Genomic DNA, 24,922 nt, shown 5'->3' on the forward strand with positions numbered 1-24,922 from the left:
TAAATATACCTAGGTATATACTAGTAGGTACCGAACGATCCCTAAATAATTTTCATGGTTATTATTTTTGTTCATTATGTAAAAGATTTATGCATAGACAAAACACCTACGAATTGATAGGCACACATTTTTTTGACGTTTAGTCTTGTCGGAGTAACCCTAAGTTTTAATTTTTAAAGGAAATCTAATGAAGATTTAAAATCAATATTTTACGTTTTTTATGGAAATTGTTTTGTAGTGATTATTATAAGTATTGTCGATGACATTTGTGTTATATGTACTACAAATTATAAAAAATGTGGGATGTACGATTCTTGTATATAATACGAAAAAATAATTATGGCGAAGTACCTACTTAGGTAATTAAAATTTTGGCAAGAAGTTTTTTCCATCACGTCCAAAATTTACTCGAGATCAGGAACATTATTGCGTAAATATGAAGTGTTTTGTTTAAGAATTAATAAGAAATGCTAATTATGCAAGTAACAGGGTCAACTTTTCAGTTCTAGTAAAATATGAGCCGAGTGAGATTGTGCGAGAAGTTGTTGATATTATTTTCGTTTAAAGGCGTTTAATTTTCAAAGAAGGATTACGACGATTACGTAATCAGAATTCGAAATGTGAATAGTCCGTGGGATATTCGAGAGACAAAGAGTACGCCATTTGCGGTGTGGAGAATGTGTTGTACTTGTAAATATTCCCCGGATGTCGATGTTGGGACAAGCCGACAAGCGAAGTCAGTGACTCTGTAGTTAATTTGAGCGGTCACAGGTGGCGCCAACGACTTTAAGTAAAATCTCCGAACGAATTAGGCGCATTAATGGAATCAGTAATTTGAGCAAAGCTCACGGATAGCGAGGCCCTCAGCGGATTCCGGTTAAAACAATGCACTAAGAATGCGCGCGGTTAAGTGGAAGACAGGTGTATGAGGTGAGCATTCCGAGCAATTCCGAAGTAGGAAAACCAGCTACTCCAGTCAGTTGTCTGTCTGTCAAATTCAGGCAGGCGCAACAAATAGTAGAAAATCGAGATTCGAGAGTCCGAGATCGGATAATTTTCGTGAGGCATGAGAACTTGAGAAGTGAGAAGCGGAGACCGAGTGAGATCGAGATCGGTTGACAGAAATCGGTGAAGTAGAAGTCGAAGTCGGAATCGGAACGGTGCAACGAACGAACACAACGCAGATATCGGTAATCGGTGTCGTTCTCTAATCTTCCTGCAAGGGAAGGGGGGTGCGCAGTCGTGTAAATCCATTGGTTAATGTCTGAGACTTTGTTGACTGGTAGTTGAGTGCCGGGAGCCGAGGAGTTGATGAATCGAAAGTTGGCCGAGCCGGAGCGGTAGTGGAGCGAAGAGCGAGTGGTCAGTGCGTGCGTGCGGTTCTGGTGTAGTGTGCAGTCCTGAGTGCCGAAGATGGCATTAAACCAGGACGATGCCAAACAGGTGTTGCGAGTTGACCAGGACTCGGAGACGGATCTGCAGGCGCTATTCGACAGCGTCCTCAAGCCGGACTCGAAGCGGCCGCTGCAAGTGCCTTGGAGCATGCGGAAGCTCCCGGACTCGTTCTTCAACCCGCCCTCGACGGGCTCCAAGTCCATAAACCACTCGCGGGAGAACTCCGTCGACTCGGCCTTCGGCTCGGCGGGGAGCGCCAGCGGCAGCTCCACGGCCGCCACCACCACCGCCGGCGCCGCTCCCCTGCCCAGCTCCCACCACCGGGCGCACAGCTCGCCCGCCTCCCTCCAGCAGACCTACGCCGTCGGCCAGGCCCAGGCCTCGACGCACCACCACATCAAGCAGCGCTCCTACGACGTGGCCACCAAGGTCGAAGACAACACCCCGCTGCCCACCGGCTGGGAGCAGGCGCGCACCCCCGAAGGACAGCTGTACTATCTGAAGTGAGTATGCCGGCCTGACAACAGGTGTTGCGCTCTATTGTCCGCGCTCGTACCTCTACCTGTACCTGTAACCTGTACCTGATGCGAGTCGACGACCACCGTCCCATGTCATGACGACACAGACTAGATCCCGCGGTTAACCCGCCCTCTTTCGTGGAGGTCGCAACTGTTTGCTTGCTTTCACAATCTGCATAACGATTACCGTTTGTACCTGTTACGACCACTTTCTAGCGAGGAAACGGCTTTACCTTGTGTTATTTGCATATCAACAACCGTTCGATTATTACCTATCAATTTACAACGCTTTCGGACCATCACATACCTAAGCTGACCGTTCCACGTTCGACTGATCGTTTTAAATTCCGATCTGTATCGAACGCGCATTCTATGATCTTCGATTACCTGCGCGAAATCTACCCAACTTCTGAAAACCGTATCCGCACGGGAAATACGACTAAACGAAGCTACTTTGTCCCCATCACCGCTCAAACATTTTTCTCGACTTGCCAGATCTGATCGAAACACGTTCACATCTCATTTTTAAACTCGAACTTGACTCTTTCTTTATCAACAGATATTCTCTACTCTAGAGAGTGTCTATAAAAACTTCCAGACAACCTTACAGTACTACTGCAACCTTATAATTGGACACCCTTGAGTCTTGCCGGGACAAGGATTCCGTTCGTTATAAATAAGCTACAATAAGTTTATAACTATTTCCACGATTTTCTCTTAAGAACTAGATGCACAGCATAAATTATTATCACAGTAGGTGAATGTTAAGTCACATTTCAGGGCAAAGAATTTATTACACTTCTTCCAAATCTAACTACAGCGATTAAAGATTAACTGCTACGTTGCCAGTGGCTTTACCTTCATTTCATTCGACTCAATCTAATTTTACGAAAATGATAAACCAGTGAATTTTTTTTATTCGACTGTCTCCTTTTAAAATAAGCATCTGATTATATTTGTGGTGTGTTGATAACAACAATTTTCAGATTGGAGTAATACCGGCTACACTGATCAGTGACTCCTGTGAACTTGACTTTTAATTTTTGTTTTTAGTGTAAAAACGTCGGCTTAAATTTATGTTATGTTTTGTTGTATCAGTTCATGTCAATATTATAAATTTATTGTGTGATGAATAAAATGTAAAATTTATTCTCCTGTCATTTCAGTAGTTGATACCCAGTAGAAAAGGGATTCTAAATACGTACAATGCCCGGAATACTATTACAGTCTAATAAATAATAAGCAGACAGCCACAGTACTGAAACGATTTTTTTTTTATAACAATAATGTAATAAGCAAGTACATACATACCTACTTATCGCCTACGACAGTTTTCAAGCCTACCGGAAATCAAATATTAAAAAACCTTTTTTTTAAGAAATTTACTAACCTATTTTGTGTCTAACTTAAGAAAAGTCAAGAAAAGGTACTGATTTTTTTTTTGAACTCCTGTGTACAGATTTTAATTATTCACCGTCAATTATCAAAAATACAGTAGTCATGAGACACAATAAACTGTTATTTTCGTTAACGTTGAGTAAAGTGCAGGGAAGGGGATCGACAATGAGGTTGAGATTTAATTTTTCATTTCAATTTTACATTTACGCTTTTGTCTCTTATTAGGATGTTTCCGCTCCAGCTTGCTGATAATAGACGTCGTCATGATTTGAAATTATTTATACAAGAGTTATCAAAGCAATATGTGTACACTCGTATGTACACATACGGAAACGGCAGGCAGATCTGTTATTCTGAGCAAAAAATACGATTGAATGGATACAGGTACGCTTTTAAAATGGGGTGGTTTTTGTCCTTGAACAGGTAGACGTACTCTAAAGAAGAGAAAAATTAGTGGAAAGTGGCACTTGCAAGTGAGACAACTGGCGAAGGTTTTGGTTATTAATTTAATTGTTCTGGAAGCTGGAGTCTAAAGAAATGAAGTCGTGTTGTTTATAATTGTTTGATGCGATTTGATGTAAATCTGTAGGAAGATCCGCGACGAATCGTGTTTGTAAACCATTCAAAGAGAAAAAGCTTCTGTCAGTTTAAAAATTGAGAAGCGCAAATGTTACGTACTTCTCGTTGGGTAACTAAAAATTTCAAATATGTCAGAAAGAAACCCATTTATGATAAACAAATTTGTTTACCATAAAACCAAAGCTGAAACGCCAATAAAGTCAAAACATTGTAGTTGGCAAATACGTTGTTGCATTATCAAGCATTTAGTAAATACAGCACAAAAGAAGGAAGTGAATGAAAAGTAAACAACAATTAAATGACCACCCTTGTTTTTCTGGTGAACGATTTGGAGAAGCTCGGGGATATCGATGAAGGGAATGAAACCATTAATTCCTCCATTTTGTGTCTTGCACGTTATAAAGAAAAGCTACTAGAAAGGGCATAGTTTTGCAATTAAAAAGTATACACTAACTTATGAACCAATCTGATTTCTTGTATTTGATAGCCCTAGCAATAACCATAAACTATAACTACTCGACTATTAAGTCGAAACTTTAACGGAGCCGGTACGTTCGTTTTATAGCCCTTTAGCCAAGTGTTGTTTTAATAGGATCTACGCGTACAGCACCATCTAGCGACATTCAGTTTTACTGTAGGTACTTTCTTTGCACTAAGCTATATAATTCTCTAATATAAATGTGCGCCCATCTTTATTATACTCGCACAAATTAAAGTAAAATTTAAATACATATAAACATTTTTGTGAAGCTAACATTTATGAGATCATTCACTTACTTAAATATAGTTAATCGCTGAAGGCGCGTCTATTCGAATTTTGTTTTTATCATTTGGTTGTTGATTTGCCTCATTTTCAAGGAAAGGATAGTAAATATCCATTGATTGTTGCAAAAGCACGGTTTGGTTTAAATTTCACTAGTGGATTTAGTTTTTTTGTTGTTGTAGTTATCAATGAGTACAGATAAGATATAGATTGAAATTTATTTTGGAAGGATCAATAAAATCAAAAATGGGTACAAAACAACATTGACATGTGACATACAAAAACGCGAAAATAAAATAATCTGTGATTGATGGTCATCTAAAACAAACTAACTTCTAATCTAATCTAAGTATTGTACGGCGAGATTTTTGTGAATGCTTTTTAATCTGTTTTGATAGAACTAGATCTAACTTTCAAAATATAATTTCGAAATTGAGAAAATTGTGGTAAACAATACGATAAACGAATTTTGAACTGTGTGCGTTCAGCGAAACACTCAAACGAGTGCGACATATAAGATATGATAGAATTATTATTTAAGTTTTTCCTGGAAGACCGAGTATTTTCCATAATTTTCTTGATTTATTGGTATTTGTATATTTTTGCTGATACAGGACTGGTAAAATGTTTATTTTATAATCAAGTTATTCCGCAGAAATAGCTTGTAACATTATTAGAAAGTGTACTGTTTACAGAACAGCATATTAAGTAATTGTGTAATGTCGGGTAGGGTGCAAAACGTTATAGATATCTATGTATATTTCGCCAGATTTGTATCTATGTATGTATAACTATGTAGGTTCGGTGTGATGTTTTCTTTTTGATACCCTTGATTTTATAGAATCGTCAAAAAAGTTTGTAATAATAAACAATTTAGTGCAATTGCCCATTTTAACTTGTTTTCTGCTACCGCGACTAACGCAAGGTGTAAATTTAAATGGTTTAATATAAAAAATATGACGTAATCCATGAGGGCCATTAGTAGCGGTTAGATGATGAAATAAGGGTGCCTGATGTACACCAGCATCTACCATTTATCTTATTTTCTTCTGCATATAAAGTAATACCTAGCGGTAATAAATGACTAGTCAAATTTACGTCAAGCAGAATTTATAAATTGTAAAATATCTACATACAATTGTATCTTTTAGTTTAATAGTTTGAGATATTATCATCGTCATTATACAGAGTTATGATAACATTAAGTAACGTACAAAATTCAGAAAACGTACAGTAGGTATTAATTTTTGAAAAAAATGCAGAAACACGTCAAACAGTTTTTAGAGTAAATTCTTGTTTCAAAGTATTGTTTAATTGATTTATGACTTAACCTTCCACCACCCGGCGGCACGGCAATTTTACCGGAGTATACATACACTATTACGGATATTACTATCAAGTAATAGTGCAGTGCTTATCAACATAATTACCGGCGTCTCGCCTCCACATTTTGACTTTTTTGTGTTTTATGTTCTGTGTCAATGTTAAGGAATTTCCTTACGATATGACATGAGTATAATAATATGTATACCTTTTTGAATTTCAACTACCAATGTGTTCTCTAAGTCCAAATTTTTTTAAATTTTTAAAAAGAGATTGCGGTACTATTCCCGTTGCTGAAATTATAAGTGGTAAAATCGAAATTTTTTCTAAACACCAAAGATTTCTCATAGCAACGGAGAGTTCTAAATATTTATTAATTTTTGTGTTATATGTCTGTGTTATATTGTGTGAATTTGGAACAGCTATATCTAAAAGATTTGCTTGCTTTTGTTGTTTATTTAAAATAATAATGTCTGGTCTGTTATGCTGAATATTAATGTCAGTTAAAACTGTACGATCAAAATATAATTTGTAATTGTCATTTTCCAAACAACTTTCTGGTTTATAAATATAATGTGGTTGTGTATCTTTTAATAAGTAATACGATCTTGTATTGCAGATATAAAACCCTCAGTCTCAGGGTGAATATTTGATTTTTTAAGCCATGCATGAGAAGCCTGAATATTAATTTCTCGTTCCAGTTCTGTAAAATATCTCCCATGTAAAGACTTCTGTTTTATATTTGCTATAGTGTCAGGTATATTTGGCTCAACAATATCTGAAATTATATTATCACTTAAATTTAAAGGTGTGTAACCTTTATCCGCTGAAACCAAAGCATTAAAAAAAGTGTTATCACGAGCTCTACTTAGAAAATAATTTTTTAGTGAAGCAATCTGATTGTGTTGTAGAATTTCTTGATTTGAAAAACCCCTACCACCATTTTCGCGTGGTAAATTAAATCTTTCAATAGCAGATTTGTGGTGATGTTTACAAAATTTTGTAAATTAGTAATATTTCTTATTATTAAATTCAAGTTTATTTCGTTTTTTATTAATTTGCTTATTTTTTTTTATGTAATCCCTACTTAAACTAGATTTTTATAATCCAGAAAAATAAGCTCTATCAAATAATGTAATCGGAATCATAGCTTCCCATTTGTAAAAATATTATGACGTCATAATTTTGACAAATTTGACCCAATTTTTTTTCTATAAGTAATATACATACGTTTGCATGCATTTTTTTCAAAAATTAATACTGTGCGTTTTATGAATTTTGTGCGTTACTTTATCATAAACCTGTATATGAAAGCAGTTGACCTACTATGTAAAACTTGAAGAAAAACCTAATTAAAATGATTTTTTGCTATTAAATTTCTTTTTAAAACATCTCAACGAATTCGTATAAACTAAGCTTGTTGACAAGCGAGCAGTATTTTCGTTGTATTCATGTTATATTTCAAAATTATGTAGTTTATTTTATAGTAAGTTGTTCATTTTTGGTGTATTTCTTCTTGAAATGATTTTATTATTTATGAAATTCGTGATGAATGTGAAGAAGACTGTAGATAGTGTTAATGGACCCAAATAGTAATGTTCAGTCCTGAAGAAGCTCCAAGAAAAAAAAAGGGAAACTGTCTGCGACAAATAACACACAGTACGACTCTTTCATCATTTTCCACTTGTTCCGAGATCCTATTTATTACAATAAACTGTTGGACGAATAATAATCCTGTTAATTTATTGTTAACAATATCACATCCTTAGAACAAATATGACACCTAAATAATGTATGTACTGAGCCGTCATATGAGTAGGTGGTTGTAAAAGGCACTGAAAAAATTTGTGATCTAGGTCAAAATTGAAATACAAAGTTTTGTTACGAAATTAATTTGTTTTTGAACATTCCATTTTGGTTTTCTGTCAGGTTAAATGAAAGCGAAAATTCTTTTGTGACTGCGAGACAAAACAAACAGTTCGGCGTAAAAGCAAAAGAATATTTAAATGACCCAAGTGATTGTTGAATTATAAATTTTAGCGTAATTTGTTTAAATTCACGCTTCTTATTTTCTACAATATCTTTAAGCAATGTGGAATTATCACTTTTAACCACTGATAATAATACACTACAGGGTGATTTTTTTAAATTCACATCTAGCCGGTTATAACCCCATCCTAAAATAATGTAGTCACAGGCGACTATAATATAGATGTGGAGTTTAAAAAACCACCCGCCGATATAATCTATCTTTATTGTTTGGTGTAAGTATGATTTGTGACTTAAGTATATTATGACTTCTGAAAATCATATCTGTGCTTTATTCAACGTTGACATCATAACACATGTCAAAAACGACATAATTCACGCAAACGAAGACGGAAACGCGGCCTACTAAGATCTAAAATTTTGATGATATAAAACGTTTAAATTAAATTGTGCATAAGTAGTTTGGCTTTTTCGACTCTTTTAGCTTGAAACTCGTTCATTTCAGGTTGTTTTCCTTTAAGTCGGTTCTTATTCTCATCCCAATAAATTTTCACATAAAATATTGTACATACATATTTTTATCACTCAACTTACTGTTGATTTATTCTTTTTTAACTAAAATTATTGTTTGTATAAAACAGCACATTGCGGTTAATGTGACAAACACGTTCCCGTTGAACATTTAAGTAAGTAAACTTAAAAAAAATACATATACATATGTATGTATGTATTTATATTTCACTTTTGTAGCCACTTTTAGCCGTGTGTAGCTTTGGTTTGTATTTATTTGAAAAATATAAAGAGCGATCGAATTAATTTGTAATCGAGTTATCCATGAATTCGAAATCGTATGTCGTTACTTGAACTCCACGCTCCAATAGACATAGCTTGAAACACAGATTGGATCTCGAAATATCAATCGCAAAAGACATACGGAATCAAATCCATGGATAAATTAATTTGTTCGCTCGATACATATTTCCACAAAGTGGTCCGAATTCCCAGTTTTGGTAAAATTTGCAACGATCGTCTGCGGCTAACGACAACGCTATCACTTATTCCTGCGAATTATGCTTTAACCAAGTGAATTTCTTCTCTTTTTGAACGAATTCGGAAATCTCGCAGTACATTTTAAACCTGTTCGTGGACAACGAAAATTTAAATCTAAACTGCGTTACTAGCAACAATATGCATACGACTTAGTTTACTGTAAACATTATGTTATAAAGTAAAATTCCCAATAAAATTCTAAATATAGGCGAGATCATGGTTCAGATCTAGGTTGTGTTAACCTCGTATCTGGGTTTCTTGGAATTCGAACTTTATATGTCGTATTTTACCTCAGAGGCCCTAAGTTTCCACGTGTAAAACTTTATCCGGTGTTCGTTTTATCTGTGCAAGCGGTATACTTTTGTAAGAAGTATTATTGTAAGTTCTGTGAAAATGACGAAGAAACTTGATCTACACCATAATGATATAACGGATGTACTTTCAAATGTGCCTTTGTCGCTGTTTTCTTAAACATCGGCTCATGTTACGTAACGTGTGATATATTTTTTTAAGATACGCTTTAATCATGTTAGAGGAAACCATGAAAAATCTTCGTGTAGACTTCACAAGTGACTCACAGTTTCCATTGATACTGTGCAGGTACATAACAAAATCAGTGGATTGCCACACGGGTGAAGCCAATGTAAATAAAATACTAATATGTTACTTAAGATATCAACGGACTAACTGTCGATTTTTATTCCGCAACGTCACCCAGTAGTTTGTTTTTATTTTCCAAAGATAAAAATATCAATTTTATGGAACACCTGACATATGTTTTACTGCTTTTGACAGAATAATGAACTAGTTTCACGACACGGTATCCGACTTCTGACCGATTTTGATAAAATCGTGTCGATTTCCAAGATATCGGTGTTACAGTGTCCTTCCGTCACGTTCGATTTTGACTGTTTTTTATTTTTGCGATGAAATGACAATCGGAGTGGTGCGTCATGTAAATTACTCCTGTCCGACGATGTTCATCTCGCGTAAACAAATCAAATTTAGTTTTTGAAAAATGAGGGGGTATTCCTGTCGTGACCGAAACATTGGCAACGGCTTAGTCCGGTCCTGCACATGAGTCAGTTGTTTTGTTTGTATTAAGGTCGAACGTTATTTGATTGAGAATGAAATTCGGTTATAAAAATGAAATAAAGTGGTATTTGAAGCGTTTACTTGGGTGTTTTGTTTTGTGATATGATATTTCTTTCAATTATAAAATAACCTCGAGGTGGATGTAATACATTTTGGCAGTTAGGGCTTCTATTCCACATACATGTAATTAGTCGCCGAGACGTATATTTTTAGATTTTAAAATTCTAGGCGCCTAAGTCGGACGTCGAACCTTTTGCCGAATGCACAAGCAAAATAATGAACTTATTTACACTTATAGCGCCTTATTTATTTGTTTTATTGCTTTTACACGTGTCCACTTACATGCAAAGCTAATTAAACCTATAAACTACAACGGTTAGGCTTACACGGTTTTATTCCCTATTCTGTAAAAAAAAGCAAACTCACTACATATTTTTACTTGTAAATATTCTCTGGCGAATAGTTTAAAGGTTAATTTGTAGGTGTCATCCTTTTATTCATGGCCTTTTACTTAAAAATATCCCACTAGGAATAAGTTTTAAGGCAAATCACATTCACGATACTCTAATTACCACAATCATTTCAGATCCACTGACATCAACAAAATTATTACAATTAAATACTCTTCTCGTAACGTGCACAAACAATATGTACACCTTTCTCACATTCGTGGTCTTCTGTTTTCACAGTTATAAATAATAATGTTCACACTCAAATAATATGATCCTTTACTTTTTTCTAACATGTTAATGACACCATAGAACAACTGTACCAGTTGAATTAATTTAGAACAGTTGTTCAAGATTATGGTAGTGGTATTTTCTTGTACTTAAGTCTATCGTTGCTCAGTGTAATTATAAAATATTGCTTTATTAAAACTGAACAGTTTAAAACTGGAACAAAGCAGTAGTTAATTAAGAAATTAGCCCTATTTATCTGAAAGATCTATTTACTTATTATTACCACTAATTGTTATTTGTAATAAATATGCTCCAATTATTTTATTCTGTCACGGTACGGTGTTATTTTGTAGCTGAAGCAGCATTCAATTAAAATTAAAAGTATTGTTTCTTGACGTGTTAAAACAGTAACGTCTCAAAATGATCTCTTTAATCTCTTATTGTTATTTATTTAATTTCCGATAAGGAAAACCTTCAAATAATGACCGTGATGATTTTTTATCAATACGGATGTATTGATGTTAGTATTTATTTTAGAATTTTATCCTATACAGGGCGAGCGAACACTTACGGTCAGCCGAATAATTCACTCTAGTTATAAAATGGTTATTTGTGTATCAAGGCACAAAAAGTGCATCTTTTTCGTCCGAGTCTGGGTTTTCTAATCGAGGCGGAGCCGAGACTTGAAAACAGGCCAGGACAAAAGGCACTTTTTGGCCGAGGTGCACACAACGATTTTCGTGTTCGTTTAAGCAAAAATTTTGAAAAATGTGAATTAATTGTAAATTTTGAGGTTATCTTTGACAGATGTCAAGTTAGGTATATGTATGTATAAACTGAAAAAATTTATATATTTAGTTATATACCACTTTTCACGTTATGTATCTCGGGAAACGAACACGGAGGAAAAAAATATTTTTTTTATTTTGCACCTTTAACACGGTCAGTATAACACTCGAGCGGCTTTCGAAAAGGAGTTCTTTTCGATACTGGTTTCAGGAACATTTACTTAAATTTTTAATGTTGGTAGCGACTCACAGTGAGTAGTTGCTACGTGATCACTGCACTTCACGACACTTTAAATTCAAAACTTGCAATTACATATTCGTCTAGTTACCAGTGTTACCAACCTTTTATATTTGCCAAATATAATTTTCCCAACATTGTGTTTTGAACTTTTTTTAAATTTAAAATTAAAGTAGGGACAAAATAGAAAAAATATTGTATTACACTAGTTTTACAAACCATTTTGTCGCACTTGCTTGCTTTATAGCACTCCTCGCTGCGCTCGTCGTGCTCTAAAAAACGCCTGCGACAAAATGGTGTCTTATAAAACTCGTATAATAAATTACTATTTTAGGCTCCTTTAATGACCAAAGGTGATTTTACGCACTCCCAAGTGGACGAAAAGTAACTCTTTTTCGGGCGCACTTTTTCGTCTGTTGCTTTGTTTAGTTTTAGTAAGTTAACAACGAAACCGACAAAACCGAATAAACCGACTGAAAACAAATTAATATTTAACAGTAAAATTTAACTAAAGTACATATCTTATTTGCCCGAAAAAGTGTTGTATCGTTATTTCTGGTGCTTATTTGATGCATAATAAGAAAATGAACGTTTATACAGGGTGATTCAAGTTTCACCACCAGCGAAAACACACTTCCAATCGATTTAAAATTCTCAAAAAATTCAGGAATGATTATGTGACGCTGTAGAACATTCTGTAAAAATTTCAAATTTTTTAATGAAACGAAGAATATTTCGTTTTAATTCAGTAACTGCTACATTAATAATAATTGTCCTGTCACCATAAATTATGTAAATAAGTAATTGCTACTACATACAAAAAAATTGTTGATATGTATTCATAAATTTATCTATGTACATACATATTTGGAAAAAGTAGATACAAAATAAATTTGTAATTTTTCCAATGATGTATTTTCCTTTGTAGTTCGTGCAGTCGCCTAAAAAGTTTAATGTGCACCTCTGCCAGAAAGTGCCTTTTGTCCTCGCCTGTTTTCAAGCCTCGGCTGCGCCTTGATTAGAAAACCTAGACTCGGACGAAAAAGATGCACTTTTTGGCTTTGATACACAAATAACTAATCCCGTTGTATAAATGTACATTATGTATAAGCGAATAATCATATGTATTGTTATTTTTATGAAGATAATTTACATGTCAAAATGCAAGAACACTTTTTTCGATTTTTAATTATTTTTAATTTCAACAATTTTACATCAGTACATACATTGTATGTATTTGAAAATAACGTTGCAACTTCCGCTGTTAATAAATATTTTACTAAGTGCCATTAAATTTGGTTTTTATTAATTTACTTTAATTAATATCTAGCGAGTTTCTAACAGCGGACATTGCAATGTTATTACTTATTATCAAATACATACACCATATGTATGTACTATGCAATATAAAATTGTTGAAATTAAAAATAACCAAAAATAGGGTTTTTGCATCTAAATTATTTTAATAAAGATTAGAGTACATTTCTACTTAATTTGAAAAAATATCTTCGTAACTTTGAGTTATTCAGCTAGTCATAAGTGTTTACTCACCTTGTACATGTTGTATTGAACTTGATCTATTTACCGTGTAAAAAATCCCAATTACTATTTTTTGAAGTTTTTCTCCGGTCACGAACAATTTAAATATTTTACAACAAACAATATTTTACTTTTGCGTTTTAAAAATAACCAAGTGGTGTTTTAACATGTTTTTGAAGTAAATTTGTATCACCTCATTAAAATACGTTCCGGATTGAGTTAACAAAGTAACATTGTACCTACGTATACGACGTCGATGTAATAGTTAATAATTTTCAGGCTTCAACATTTTATTGTTTACTTTTAAAATTTCGCGTAATTTCCAATTCACATTTCACGGTGGTTACGGAATAAGTTTAAATAACTTGGGTTTTGATAAATCATCGACGTTTTAGAACGGTACGTTAAAATTTACCTTCTGCGGTCGTATTTTTCCCCACTCCCAGATTTATATAAAACAATGTGGTCACGCTCAATCAAATGATGTATTTATTTTGTACGTACATTGTATTTTCTAAATTAACAGTACCTTTGAAATTAAAACAATGTTTAATCGCACGAATATGAATAAAATTATTTAAAAACATTTCGTGTGAGCGTACAGTGTTATCAGACAAATTTAGTAAAGGTCCTTGACATTTAAAAAATGTCGTTGAGAGTACCGTATTTTATTTATGTAAAGTTGATGAATAAGTCTTCAACGAAAATTGTGACACACTTAGTGGAAATCTTCAAAAACTGATTCGACTGTTGAACGTCAAACCAGTTGGTTTAACAAGAATTTTAATTTTCCTTCGGCATTTACACGTTTGTATGTGCATTTCTCTGAATAAATTAAATATTCTGTTTTTACTTGAAGTAAGTGGTAGCTATATTGTGTTATTTTTAGTTTGTGTTAGTATTTTTATCCCGGAAAACCATTGGCGTCGACACAAGATGTGACGGGGCTTTCGATAAATGAATCCGATGTAAATTCCGCTAAGGAAAGCTTCAAGTTATGTAAAATTGTCGGGATTGGAAACAATTTTTTCGATCAATACCGATCCATATTTCTGAACAAGCAAATATTTCCCGAAGTATATTTTTTAAAATTACGTATATATATTTGGTTTTATTTGGTTTAGTTTGTCTGTGGCACATACAAAGGAATGCGTATGTGCACAAGAGTGCAAATCGAACGTATAATATTTTAATAAATAAGGTAAATACCAGATTTGTCGTGTCACAACTCTTGATCATTTCAAATAAAGTTTAAACGAGATACTAGTACGGCAAATACGTTTTCAACACTTGTTTATGCAATACAATGTTAATCTCACATTTACTGTACATAATTCGATTATAAATCAGTTGCGTCAACTAAAGAATGCGTTCTCTGGTAGTGTTAAAAAATCATGTTCAGTTACCAAATTCTACACTCCAACGGAATAAAATGGAATGATTTATATAATAAAATTAAACAACTTTTTTAAGTTTCCATTCATACATTTATTAATTTTTTACATTACCGTGAAATACAAAACCATTGTTTAGAGTTTGTTTTTGTTTATTTTGCAATTAATTAATATTTCTATGGTTTATTGTATTATAAACTTTATAGGGAACTATTTATCGCTACTTACGTCGTACTAGTTTGATTTCGATTTCGCAACACCGACATAACTCCACCTTTTTTGAAATTGTAGCGCTGCAGAACAGAACTAAAATGGGTGTTGGATAATTATGAAATAAATTTGTTGACTTTCCGTCGACAATTTGACGAAATTAACTAAAATGTATCGGGTGTTGGGACATCAGGTTTCATTCTGTGGCATGTAAATCTCATCTGGAACAGATTTATTGTTAATTATAACAGATCTATATTTTTTAGGATATGGTAATCGAGAAGTCTTAAGTGTAAAGTTCAAACTTCACTCGAGAAACGTACATCTCGATTAATAATACTGTGTTTTCGTTAAATTAAAATTGATTGGTAGTCTTAAATGGTAGCTGACGCATTGATTGTTAAATGTGTTTACAATAATATTTTCCAGAGACATCCATAAGAGATGATGGTGCGTACACAGCTAAGGTAAAAATAGAGAACACAATTTTTCTCTTATTGTCAAATTGTGTAACAATGGTACGAACATTATGCAAATTTCTTGGATAGGTATGCGCTGGTACTGTGACCATATTACACCCAGAAATATTCTGGAAAACACTCCTCGATATTACCTATTGTCTAGCAAGCATTGCAGGTCTTTATCCCAATCGATTATTAGAAAGTAAACGCGCCGCACACACATATGTATGTATGTACATATTATATCCTTTGTAACATTTTTAAGGTCATCGCGTTCAGGAATAAATAATAAATAGTTTGCTCCTTAATAAGAATAACAATTTACAGTTATTTCGTCGTGAGTGTGGATAGATAGATACCTTATAAATTTTTCTTGATTTATGGACGTTCATTTGCATACACTGTGTGCGCAAAAATCGAAAAGAAATTCGACAAGAAGTCGGTTTGAATAAATTTAATGAAATTCGATTTTTGTCAATGCGATGATCGACACCAGAATGACAACAAGTGAATATATTCTTTGCGATTGTCAAATGCTCCTACAAAGTATTGAGTAGTTATTATTGAGGTAATTTCAATGTAGGCGCATCTCTTGCCTCATTGTAGGCATAGTTCGAGTAGTGAAAGTGACGTGACTGGGCTTGGTAAAATAATAAAATATCGTTACAAGATTGTAATCTTTGGTAATAACGATCAAAAGATAAATATTCCCAGAAACGAATAAATACAAAAAGATCCGACAACAATTTCATTAGAGCCAGATAAAAGTTTGGAGTTTTCAGAGAAATGTTTGAAGGCTCCATCGTGGCGCTGACGTATGTTTCATGTCAAAATAAAGTTGATTGCACCGTGTCGTAAAATAATTATGAGATTTTCTTTTCCGTAAATATACTAATTTAGGAGTACAGATACAGGTGTTTCAAAACTACCGCTAAAACTTTACAGAACATGATAAAATATGTAATACTGAATAATAAATAATTTTAAAAATATATAGTTTTTGTATGTAAAGTGTTGCAAAGGCTGGAACAAAGAAATCATGTATCAACAACTCTATCTGTGTATGTGTATTTATCTCATTTTAAGATGGGCATATGGACAGAAGTGACATGTTCCATAAGAAAAAAACAGTTTTTCTTTTACCAGGCTTTCTAAACGCCCGTTACAATTTGCAATGTATAGATCTTTACTATGACTGTACAGTATAATAAAATGGTTACTGTGATTACTACCTAATCCAATCCGTATTATTATAATATTCAGGACATTCTCTTTACGATGTTGCCACTTTTGTGGTAATTTCAACCTCTGTAAAACCATAAAGGCGCCTAAAAAAGAATGTTTAATTACGATTTAGCGTTAATATTGACATGGGAAGTTGCTATGTAACATTTTTTGGCGATAGTTCTGGAACAGCTGTATGTAACGTTTGTTGAACAGTGCAGAGGTGTTTTCTGTTGTGTTTTGACTTAAAAGATTTCAAAATATTTCTCGTTCATATGAATTCAGTTTCGATTAGTTTCTTTGTGGATTTATTAAATGGTTACTATACTCCGTACACTGATAGATTGCACGTTTTTAAATTCTAGTTCCAAAATATAACGCAGTGAAAAGTACTAAACTCTCCATCTTAATTGTTTCACGTTATGTAGAAAACCGTTGTAGCCTTGCAGATTAATTCCCGCCACACTCGTTTCTGTGTCTGTCTTCTGTCAAAAAACGTGCAATCTATCAGAGTACGGAGTATAGCACCTTTATTGTTTACCACAACAAATTAATTTTCGAGTTGTATTTTGTTATTTTCGCCCCGCATCACATTTCCTGAAGTCTGAAACTAAAGTCTTCAAATAACTGTCCATATGCATTAGAGTTTTTACTCGAACACATTTACCATCGAGTGTCACTTCCTGTCGGTTGTTTCGCTTGGCCTTTAAAGGTCGAAACGTCGACTGTGTATCATTGAAAACAGGTAGATTTCTACTTTTCAATGACTTTACCATTCATTCCGACTTCCAAGAATATTTGGCAAATGATTTGTGGAAAATACGTTTCGAGAAACTTTCTCAAATCGTTTTTATGGGGCACTTAAATACTTTTTCATTGATTTGCAGAAGAATGACTCCAGAAATAGTCGGAAAATGTAGCTTCGTTTCCCAATTTCTGTAATTAGATTATTTCGAGTTCAAGTTTACTTCGTACGATTCGAGCGATCAGTTTTGGCTGTTATCCGAATTTTTTTGTCAAAACGGGATACCGGGAATTTGTGCAATTAAGAGAGTGGCCACAATGTATCCGATTAAAAATTCATTTACGTACAAGAAAACCAACAAATTCGGTGAAATTTACTCATGCCAATGGTGATTCAAAGAATTTGTCGAGTTGTATTTTTATTCAATTAAAAATAATTACTACTTTTACAATTCGACATTAATCAAGTCACCAAGAATATTTTGTTTAATGATTGTGGTTATTTTGGACGGCTTCATGACTCTTGTGACACTTACGCCTGACCATTGATAAGGTTAAAAATAAAACTTTTCATACGTTGTATGTAATTCATTACTTGTCGCCTTGACCGATCTCGTAGTTTATTGTTTTCATTTTTTTTTTCTAATTTATTCTACTGATTTCGACCTTCTACATTTATCTCATTTGGTGACAACAGTTAACTGTAAAATATTATCGATAATTTTTTCGTATTGTACATTATCCAACTTTGTACCGGATTTTTATCTGACCTTCACAATTTTTATACACTTTTCTTTTATTTGTTCAAAGGGTTTGATTAATTGTTGCGTAATTTTTTATATCACTGTGGGAATTAGGTGATTTCGATTAGCTCATGATAAAGGGTTTGTTTTTTTTTTTTTGCTTTACCGGATAATATTAAATATGACGTAAACTATTTGCTTTTTTATAGATTTATTGCCTTTGTTAAGATTCCGTATCTACAAAACATTTTAATCTTTCCTTGAAACCATGATAACTAGTGTTTATTTTATCCCGTTATCAATAAGAATAACGAGATGCTATCGTTGTTTTAATAAGAGGAGATTATCTGCCTTGTGTGATAATTTATAATATCCAAATAAAAGCAGAAAAAACGTTTCACGTGAACCACTGTTTGGCGAGCAAAGCATTTACTTTTAGAAATGTTTTGCAAATATTCTGCTAGAAATTTGTCAATTTTCTCTCAGCCTGTGGCTACAAATATAACTAATTACTTGTCCTAATTAGAACCAACGAGAAATCTATTTTCATTTTAAAAACATTTACACTAATCACTTAAAATTTGAAACGTTCTGCATTTATCCACACACACATTTTATTTTGCGCCTTGTGTATCAATGCCATGTAGTGTAGATAAAAAATGGGATCAAAGATGATTGCACTTCTGTCTGGACATTATCGTTATTGTCACTGAGTTGTTTTTACCGTTTAAGTAAGATTGGAGATGCATTTTTTTGAAAATCTTATTGAACTTGTGTTTGCAAAAATAATTGAACACCGACGCACCGAAAAAAATTTCCGACAACAACTTCGAAGTGTGGGATAGAATAATCCCAAAGCGGTGTGTAAAAACAGCAGATCAATAAGCAAAAGTCGTAAATGAGGTTTTTCTAATTTTATACCATGATTTAGACTGATAGTTTTTCAATTTCTTCGCCATCGTAAAAATTGTTTGTATTAAAGTAGATTAACCCACAAATATTCTATCGTTTCTAGGTGTAAGAAAAGTTGTTTACTAGTTTGAAAACAGCTTAGTGATTTTTTCGTTTTGGTAAATGTAAAATTGTACTGATCGCATTTTGAGCGGAGTTTTCATTACATATTAATAATTTTTGAAGAACGAATGAGGACGATTATTTCATTTAGATCGTGTGTAGAGTAGTAAAAATTTTCAAGAAGTAACAGCAATTTAAATCGAAGTAAGTAGAAGGTGCATTATCTGTGATGTAGCGTTAGAGCTAATTTGAGTTTGTTGAGTCTGTAGATGTGCTTAAATGTGAATTTTTTGCAGTCACATAACGAGGACGACAACATGGGAGGACCCTCGAAAGTCTTTAGCTGCACAAGCCGCAGCTCAACAGCACCAAAGCGCGGAACAGCTAATATCACATCAGGTTTCGCAGGCACAAGCATCAAATTCTTCGACCCGTAAGTATTTGTTCCCAATTTTTGGTAAATAGCCTGTCAGTTGCATCGACCTAATCTTGGTACAATTTGATGATGTTAATAAATGCAGTTCAAAATTTTCAAATCACTAATAACGTAACAGTCTAGGTTGCCACACCTCTAACACAGACCAGGATCACGTACTTGTCGTAATTATGTTAATGTCTTATCTTCGCTTTGTGCTATATTCAGGAATAGTCACGAGTTCAAAATTCTGAACTGCATCGGTTGTAGTTAACTCAGCCTGATCCTTCAATATCGGAAATTAAAATATTACCGAGAAATTTTTTTCTCTAGCTGCCAAAGTGAATGCAGACGTAGATTTAGGCCCTCTGCCTGAAGGTTGGGAGCAGGCACAAACTCCTGAAGGAGAAATTTATTTCATTAATCATCAAACACGTACTACTTCGTGGTTTGACCCTCGAATTCGTAAGTTAAGCCGCGAATTATCGGAAAGTCGATCTTGAGGAGTTTTTTCTTTTGATTGCAGCGACACACTTACAACAGAGATCTCCGGGAACTGGAACGGTAGCCGGACAATCCTGGCACAGTGGCTCTTTATCGCAATCGTCCCCAGCTAAACAGCAACAGTTTCGACTACAACTGTTGCAGTTTGAACGCGACCGACTTAAATTACGGCAACAAGAAATTCGAATGCAACAGGAACTCATGATGAGGGGTAGTTCGAACGATTTGGCGTTGGATCCCTTTCTGACAAGTCTAAATGACCATTCAAGACAGGAATCCGCAGACAGCGGTTTAGGTAATATTTTTACACTTCTACCTACAAATATTTTTATGTTGTTAAAGATAAATTACAAAATCAAATTTTTTAAAAATCAAAGCGTGTTTAAATACATTTGTTTTTATTTGTATGTACATATAAGTATGTCAAAAGTATGAACAAGGTGATCAAGAATAGAGTGGTATAAACTAGGCAAAAATTAATAGGGAATTCCACAATTTTTCTTGGAAAGCAAAATAATTGCCCCAATCCTCCCACGTATTCTTAAACACTAGATAAATTTAAAATGTTACAGGTACTTGAAACATTACATTTAATGTGTATATATTTCTAATTCTAACACATTTCATTACAAATTTTAAACTGTATTTATAAAAAAATTCAAAAATGGAAAAATTCCCTATTCATTTTTGCCTAGTTTATAAGAGAGAGTAGGCTCGATCCTGGTTCCTAGGGGAGTTTTTGAGAGTTAAATTTGCATTGGCAGCCTGGTTCCCACAGACTTTGTGAAGTAAATGCAAAGACTAAATAGGTAACATAATATTTAGAATTTATTTTTCGCTCTAGAAACATTTTGATAATTAACAATTTTATTTAAACACAAATAGTGCCGATTTTGACAATAAAAGTGCAGCCAATTTATCAATCGAAAAACGCTCCTAGGAACCAGGATGGAGCCAACTCTATTTAATATACTAACTTTAATCGGTTGGTTGGTTGGTGATACTGAGTTTTATTTTTAAATGGTACAACTGGAGTTACTTCCGATTGTTGACGACTTGACACTGACAGTTGAATCATTAACAAGTAACATTTGACATTTCAAATTAAAGCGCTGGCTATTTCAAATTAATTTCATTAAAATTATTAACCTACCATTTTGTTGCTGTTAATGTTATAGTAAATTCAAAAAACTCCTGGACTGTCAAAATTAAATTTTAAATAAAATGCTTGTTTTGACTGTACTTGAATATAAAAAAAAATTCGCTAGAGTGTACCGACATCAAAATCCAGTTGCAAAATATATTTAGGTTATGTTTTCATTTTTAATCATTGAACTAAAAATGTTTTGAATCATTCATTGCTACAACTATATATAAATGAATTAGAGCAATTTAATAAAGTTTATAAAAAATACGCGACAAACTGAAAACAGGTAACAAATTAAACAACAACACTTGATTAACACTTATATCTCCAAAATTTTGATTTGTGAATCACAAGAACGAACACCAATTCTTAATTAACAATACTGGAGCGGCTTTGGCACAAATTTGGATTTCTTCCCGTTATTATCACTTTTTTGTTTGTTCCTCATGATAATCTCTTATGGCCCTCTTCTCTCGCGCCAATCGAACCATCCTACTTCGTTTTGAACTTTCCATTTTTACCTTTTTACAAAATACACTTAAATAATTTTGCAATTTATCTGACAATGTCAATTTAAACAAATGAATAGTTTGAAAAATTAAAAAATCATAGATAACAACTGGGCAATATGAAAATAACTAGTGATTTAACCAACCTAACAACTGCAATTTTGATTTTGACAGTCCAGATGTTTATTGAATGGACTTTACATCAGATATGTGTCAAATAAACCAACAAAACATATACGGTTGCAGTGTTGCAAATAGCCGAATAAAAAAATGTTCTTAATTGTATTGCCAACTCAACAGTCTTCTTGTCACTTTGTACAATATGATCGATGAGAAAAAGATGAGGTGGTTATGAAAACAAAATTTCCGTCACTTGTGTCACTTGTCAATTGTGACATTTATGTCAGTTTCATTTGAAAAATGATTTTTCTCGAAAACACAAAATATCCTTGACGGAATTATATTTTCGAAATGGAATCGAAGCTCGGATTTACCATACACCACATACTTGTTCGTTAGAGATTCGGCAAACATTCTTTTCATAGCTGTTGGTACATTTTTAGAAGATTTGTTTTCTTCCATCACCCCTTATCTCTTTCTATTTGTTGATCGTATAGTGGTAAAAATAGTGAAAATATGAACGAGTGTGGACAAGTTGATACTAATTTACCTCTGCAGTTACCCGATCGATACTCTCTCTTATTGTATTTTAAATACCTTTGTCACGCTATAAGACTTCCCTTAAAACCACATAATCGTGACGGCGATGACGCATGGGGCAACTATTTTCGGGGTGCATTATTCGCAGCAAATAAATTTTGCACGACCTGCTGTATTATAAACCGGGTTCAAAAGTGTAGTTTGAGTGATCCCCGCAGAACGCTAGTAAACGGGCGCTTTCTGGGGATTTTATTCATCTTAAGTTTTTTTCACAAAGAATGTTTCTTGTTCAAATGACATTTTCAATTTGAAGTCAAAAAACTCCTTATTTTTTGCTGAGTTGAAATTAAATTCAACAATTTTTTTATTATTATTCGTGGTTTTTGTATTTAGTGTTGTTATTTTTTCTATGCTATATTGCGTATTGATAATTATTTTTAGTGAAGCGCCTTCATCGGCGGAAATTGGCTCTTTTTCGGAAACATTTTCATAATGCATTTTTAATGAAATTAACAGGCCGGTTATAATGCAGCAGGTCGTAAAATTTTGTATGCAGCAACAGACATTTTTTTGTGTGTTTTTGTACACGCGTAGGTGATGTTAAATAAAATTTGGTAATTTTGATTTTGTGATCGATACAGGTTTGGGTACCACGTATTCGATGCCTCACACACCAGAAGACTTTTTAGCAAATATGGATGATAATAACATGGAAGTAGGAAGTGAAAGTCACACGATGGATACTCCGGACATTTCATCGTTAAGTGATAATATCGACTGTACAGAAGATTTAGTGCCTTCGCTTCAGCTGGGGGAAGAATTCCCGACCGTCATTTTAGACGATGATGTACAATCTTTAATAAATACACCCACAACAAAGCCTGATAATGTGCTCATTTGGTTGTAATAAAGTGCCTACTTAAGTAGCCTTCTTCAGCTCAGCCTGTTTCAGTTATATTGTGAAAACAATCTGAAAATGTTTTATATTTATATAAATTGACCGAAAATTTGTAAGACAGAATCGACAGTTGTTAGTTATAGGAAAAACTGTCACTTATGACGTTTAAGTACTTTTTGCAATACATATACCATTTGAATACGCTTTCAGTGGCAATAATAATCAAAACATATATTTTTAAAGTACATTTTAATTTTACATTTACGGCATTTGTAATTCTCAAATCAATTTACTGTTGGGTATGTTTTTCATACATATGTATTTTATAGTTTGTAATTTTTAAGTTAGTAATTGTAGTTTTTACGATTCAGACGATCGGATATTTTGTCAATGTACGAAGCGACTTTAATCGTAATGTGACTGGTTGAACCAACATGTTCGCCGATGTTTGATGAAATATCTTCGATGCAAGAAGTAAAGGATGTTTAAAATAATATCGAGTACTGAAAAATCAAAATTACATATTTATTTATTGTTGTGTTTTAGAGATAATTATTTAACAATTTTAATTTATATCATGTATAACATTTTTTTAACCGCTGTTCCAAATCTAACGTTGTGATAATGTAATGGTGTTTCAAAATATTGAATGTTTTAAAAATTCTGTTTCAGATATATATTTTTAATTGATTAATAGGCATACTTCACCGTATACCTATTTAATTTTATTGTTAACTGTATTTGTATTGCACCCCTGCTCCTTTCAGGAACAGTCTTGTTGCAGTTTATCGAAGATGGGTTACGTTAACTTGATACATAAATACATGATGCTCACACTAAACTAATCCCTCCATTTTGTGCCTTTAATTGGTAATGTATATATATATAGTTGACAATTGTTACTTGTAGTCTTAGTTTTACAGTTTCTAAAGTACATTATTTTACACTAACATTTATATAACAGTGCCTTTCACATTTACTGTAGTGTAGATTTAGTGCTTATTGTATCATATTGATCAATTCATTGTCTTTACACTTAAATGTGATGTGATGTAACACCGAAATAGTTAAAATAATTTTATTACGTTAGTTAACCACGAAAACTCACCGTTTTGGTACATTAAATTTAAACAAACAGAATGTTCTAAAAGAATACAAGAGCTGTGATTACAAATCAGTGGAAATCAGTATAGAAAAAAATCAGTTCCATTATTGTTGCTTTGTCCACAGGGTGCTTTTAAAAAAAAATGAAACAAATCTTTTCACCGGTTCAGGTCAGAACGAAATTGGCACTAATTAAATAAAACGAGCAAATAAACTGATGTTATTAGCTGCAAGTGTTTTTTTTTTAATTACGTAGGTTTTCATACGTAATTCTTGAACATAATGTGTAGCAATACTCAATGCAATAACAAACATGTTCAGGCATGGAATTCTCAATAGGAAATTTGTGGCTACTAACATTATTTGAAAAGTAAACTTAAATAAATGCTTATCTATAAGCCTAATTGTTTTCATTCTGTACTCTGAGATTGACCATGTATTTGTTTTATTGTGACATTACTTGTATTAGATTATAATTGTAAATATATATTGGAAATATTTTTCTGTCAGTTTATTAATAATACACCCCACAATACGTAC

The 24,922-nt window shown here is 33.3% G+C and overlaps 1 protein-coding gene across 2 annotated transcripts; it reads left to right on the forward strand.

Moving 5' to 3' along the window:
• Positions 1-541: 541 nt before the first annotated feature.
• On the forward strand, positions 542-24,882 carry yki (Transcriptional coactivator yki). Of its 2 annotated transcripts, XM_069061281.1 has the most exons (5): positions 542-1,898; positions 19,442-19,578; positions 19,894-20,025; positions 20,087-20,359; positions 23,022-24,882. In XM_069061281.1, the coding sequence occupies exons 1-5, from the start codon at positions 1,414-1,416 to the stop codon at positions 23,285-23,287; spliced, it is 1,293 nt and encodes a 430-aa protein (XP_068917382.1). In that variant the 5' UTR covers positions 542-1,413; the 3' UTR covers positions 23,288-24,882. The 2 variants fall into 2 exon arrangements, with proteins under 2 accessions (XP_068917382.1, XP_068917383.1); XM_069061282.1 differs by lacking the exon at positions 19,894-20,025 and having other exon boundaries at positions 551-1,898.
• Positions 24,883-24,922: the final 40 nt, after the last annotated feature.

The sequence above is a fragment of the Tenebrio molitor genome, chromosome X (genome assembly GCF_963966145.1).
Source record: "Tenebrio molitor chromosome X, icTenMoli1.1, whole genome shotgun sequence".
Lineage (NCBI taxonomy): Eukaryota > Metazoa > Arthropoda > Insecta > Coleoptera > Tenebrionidae > Tenebrio > Tenebrio molitor.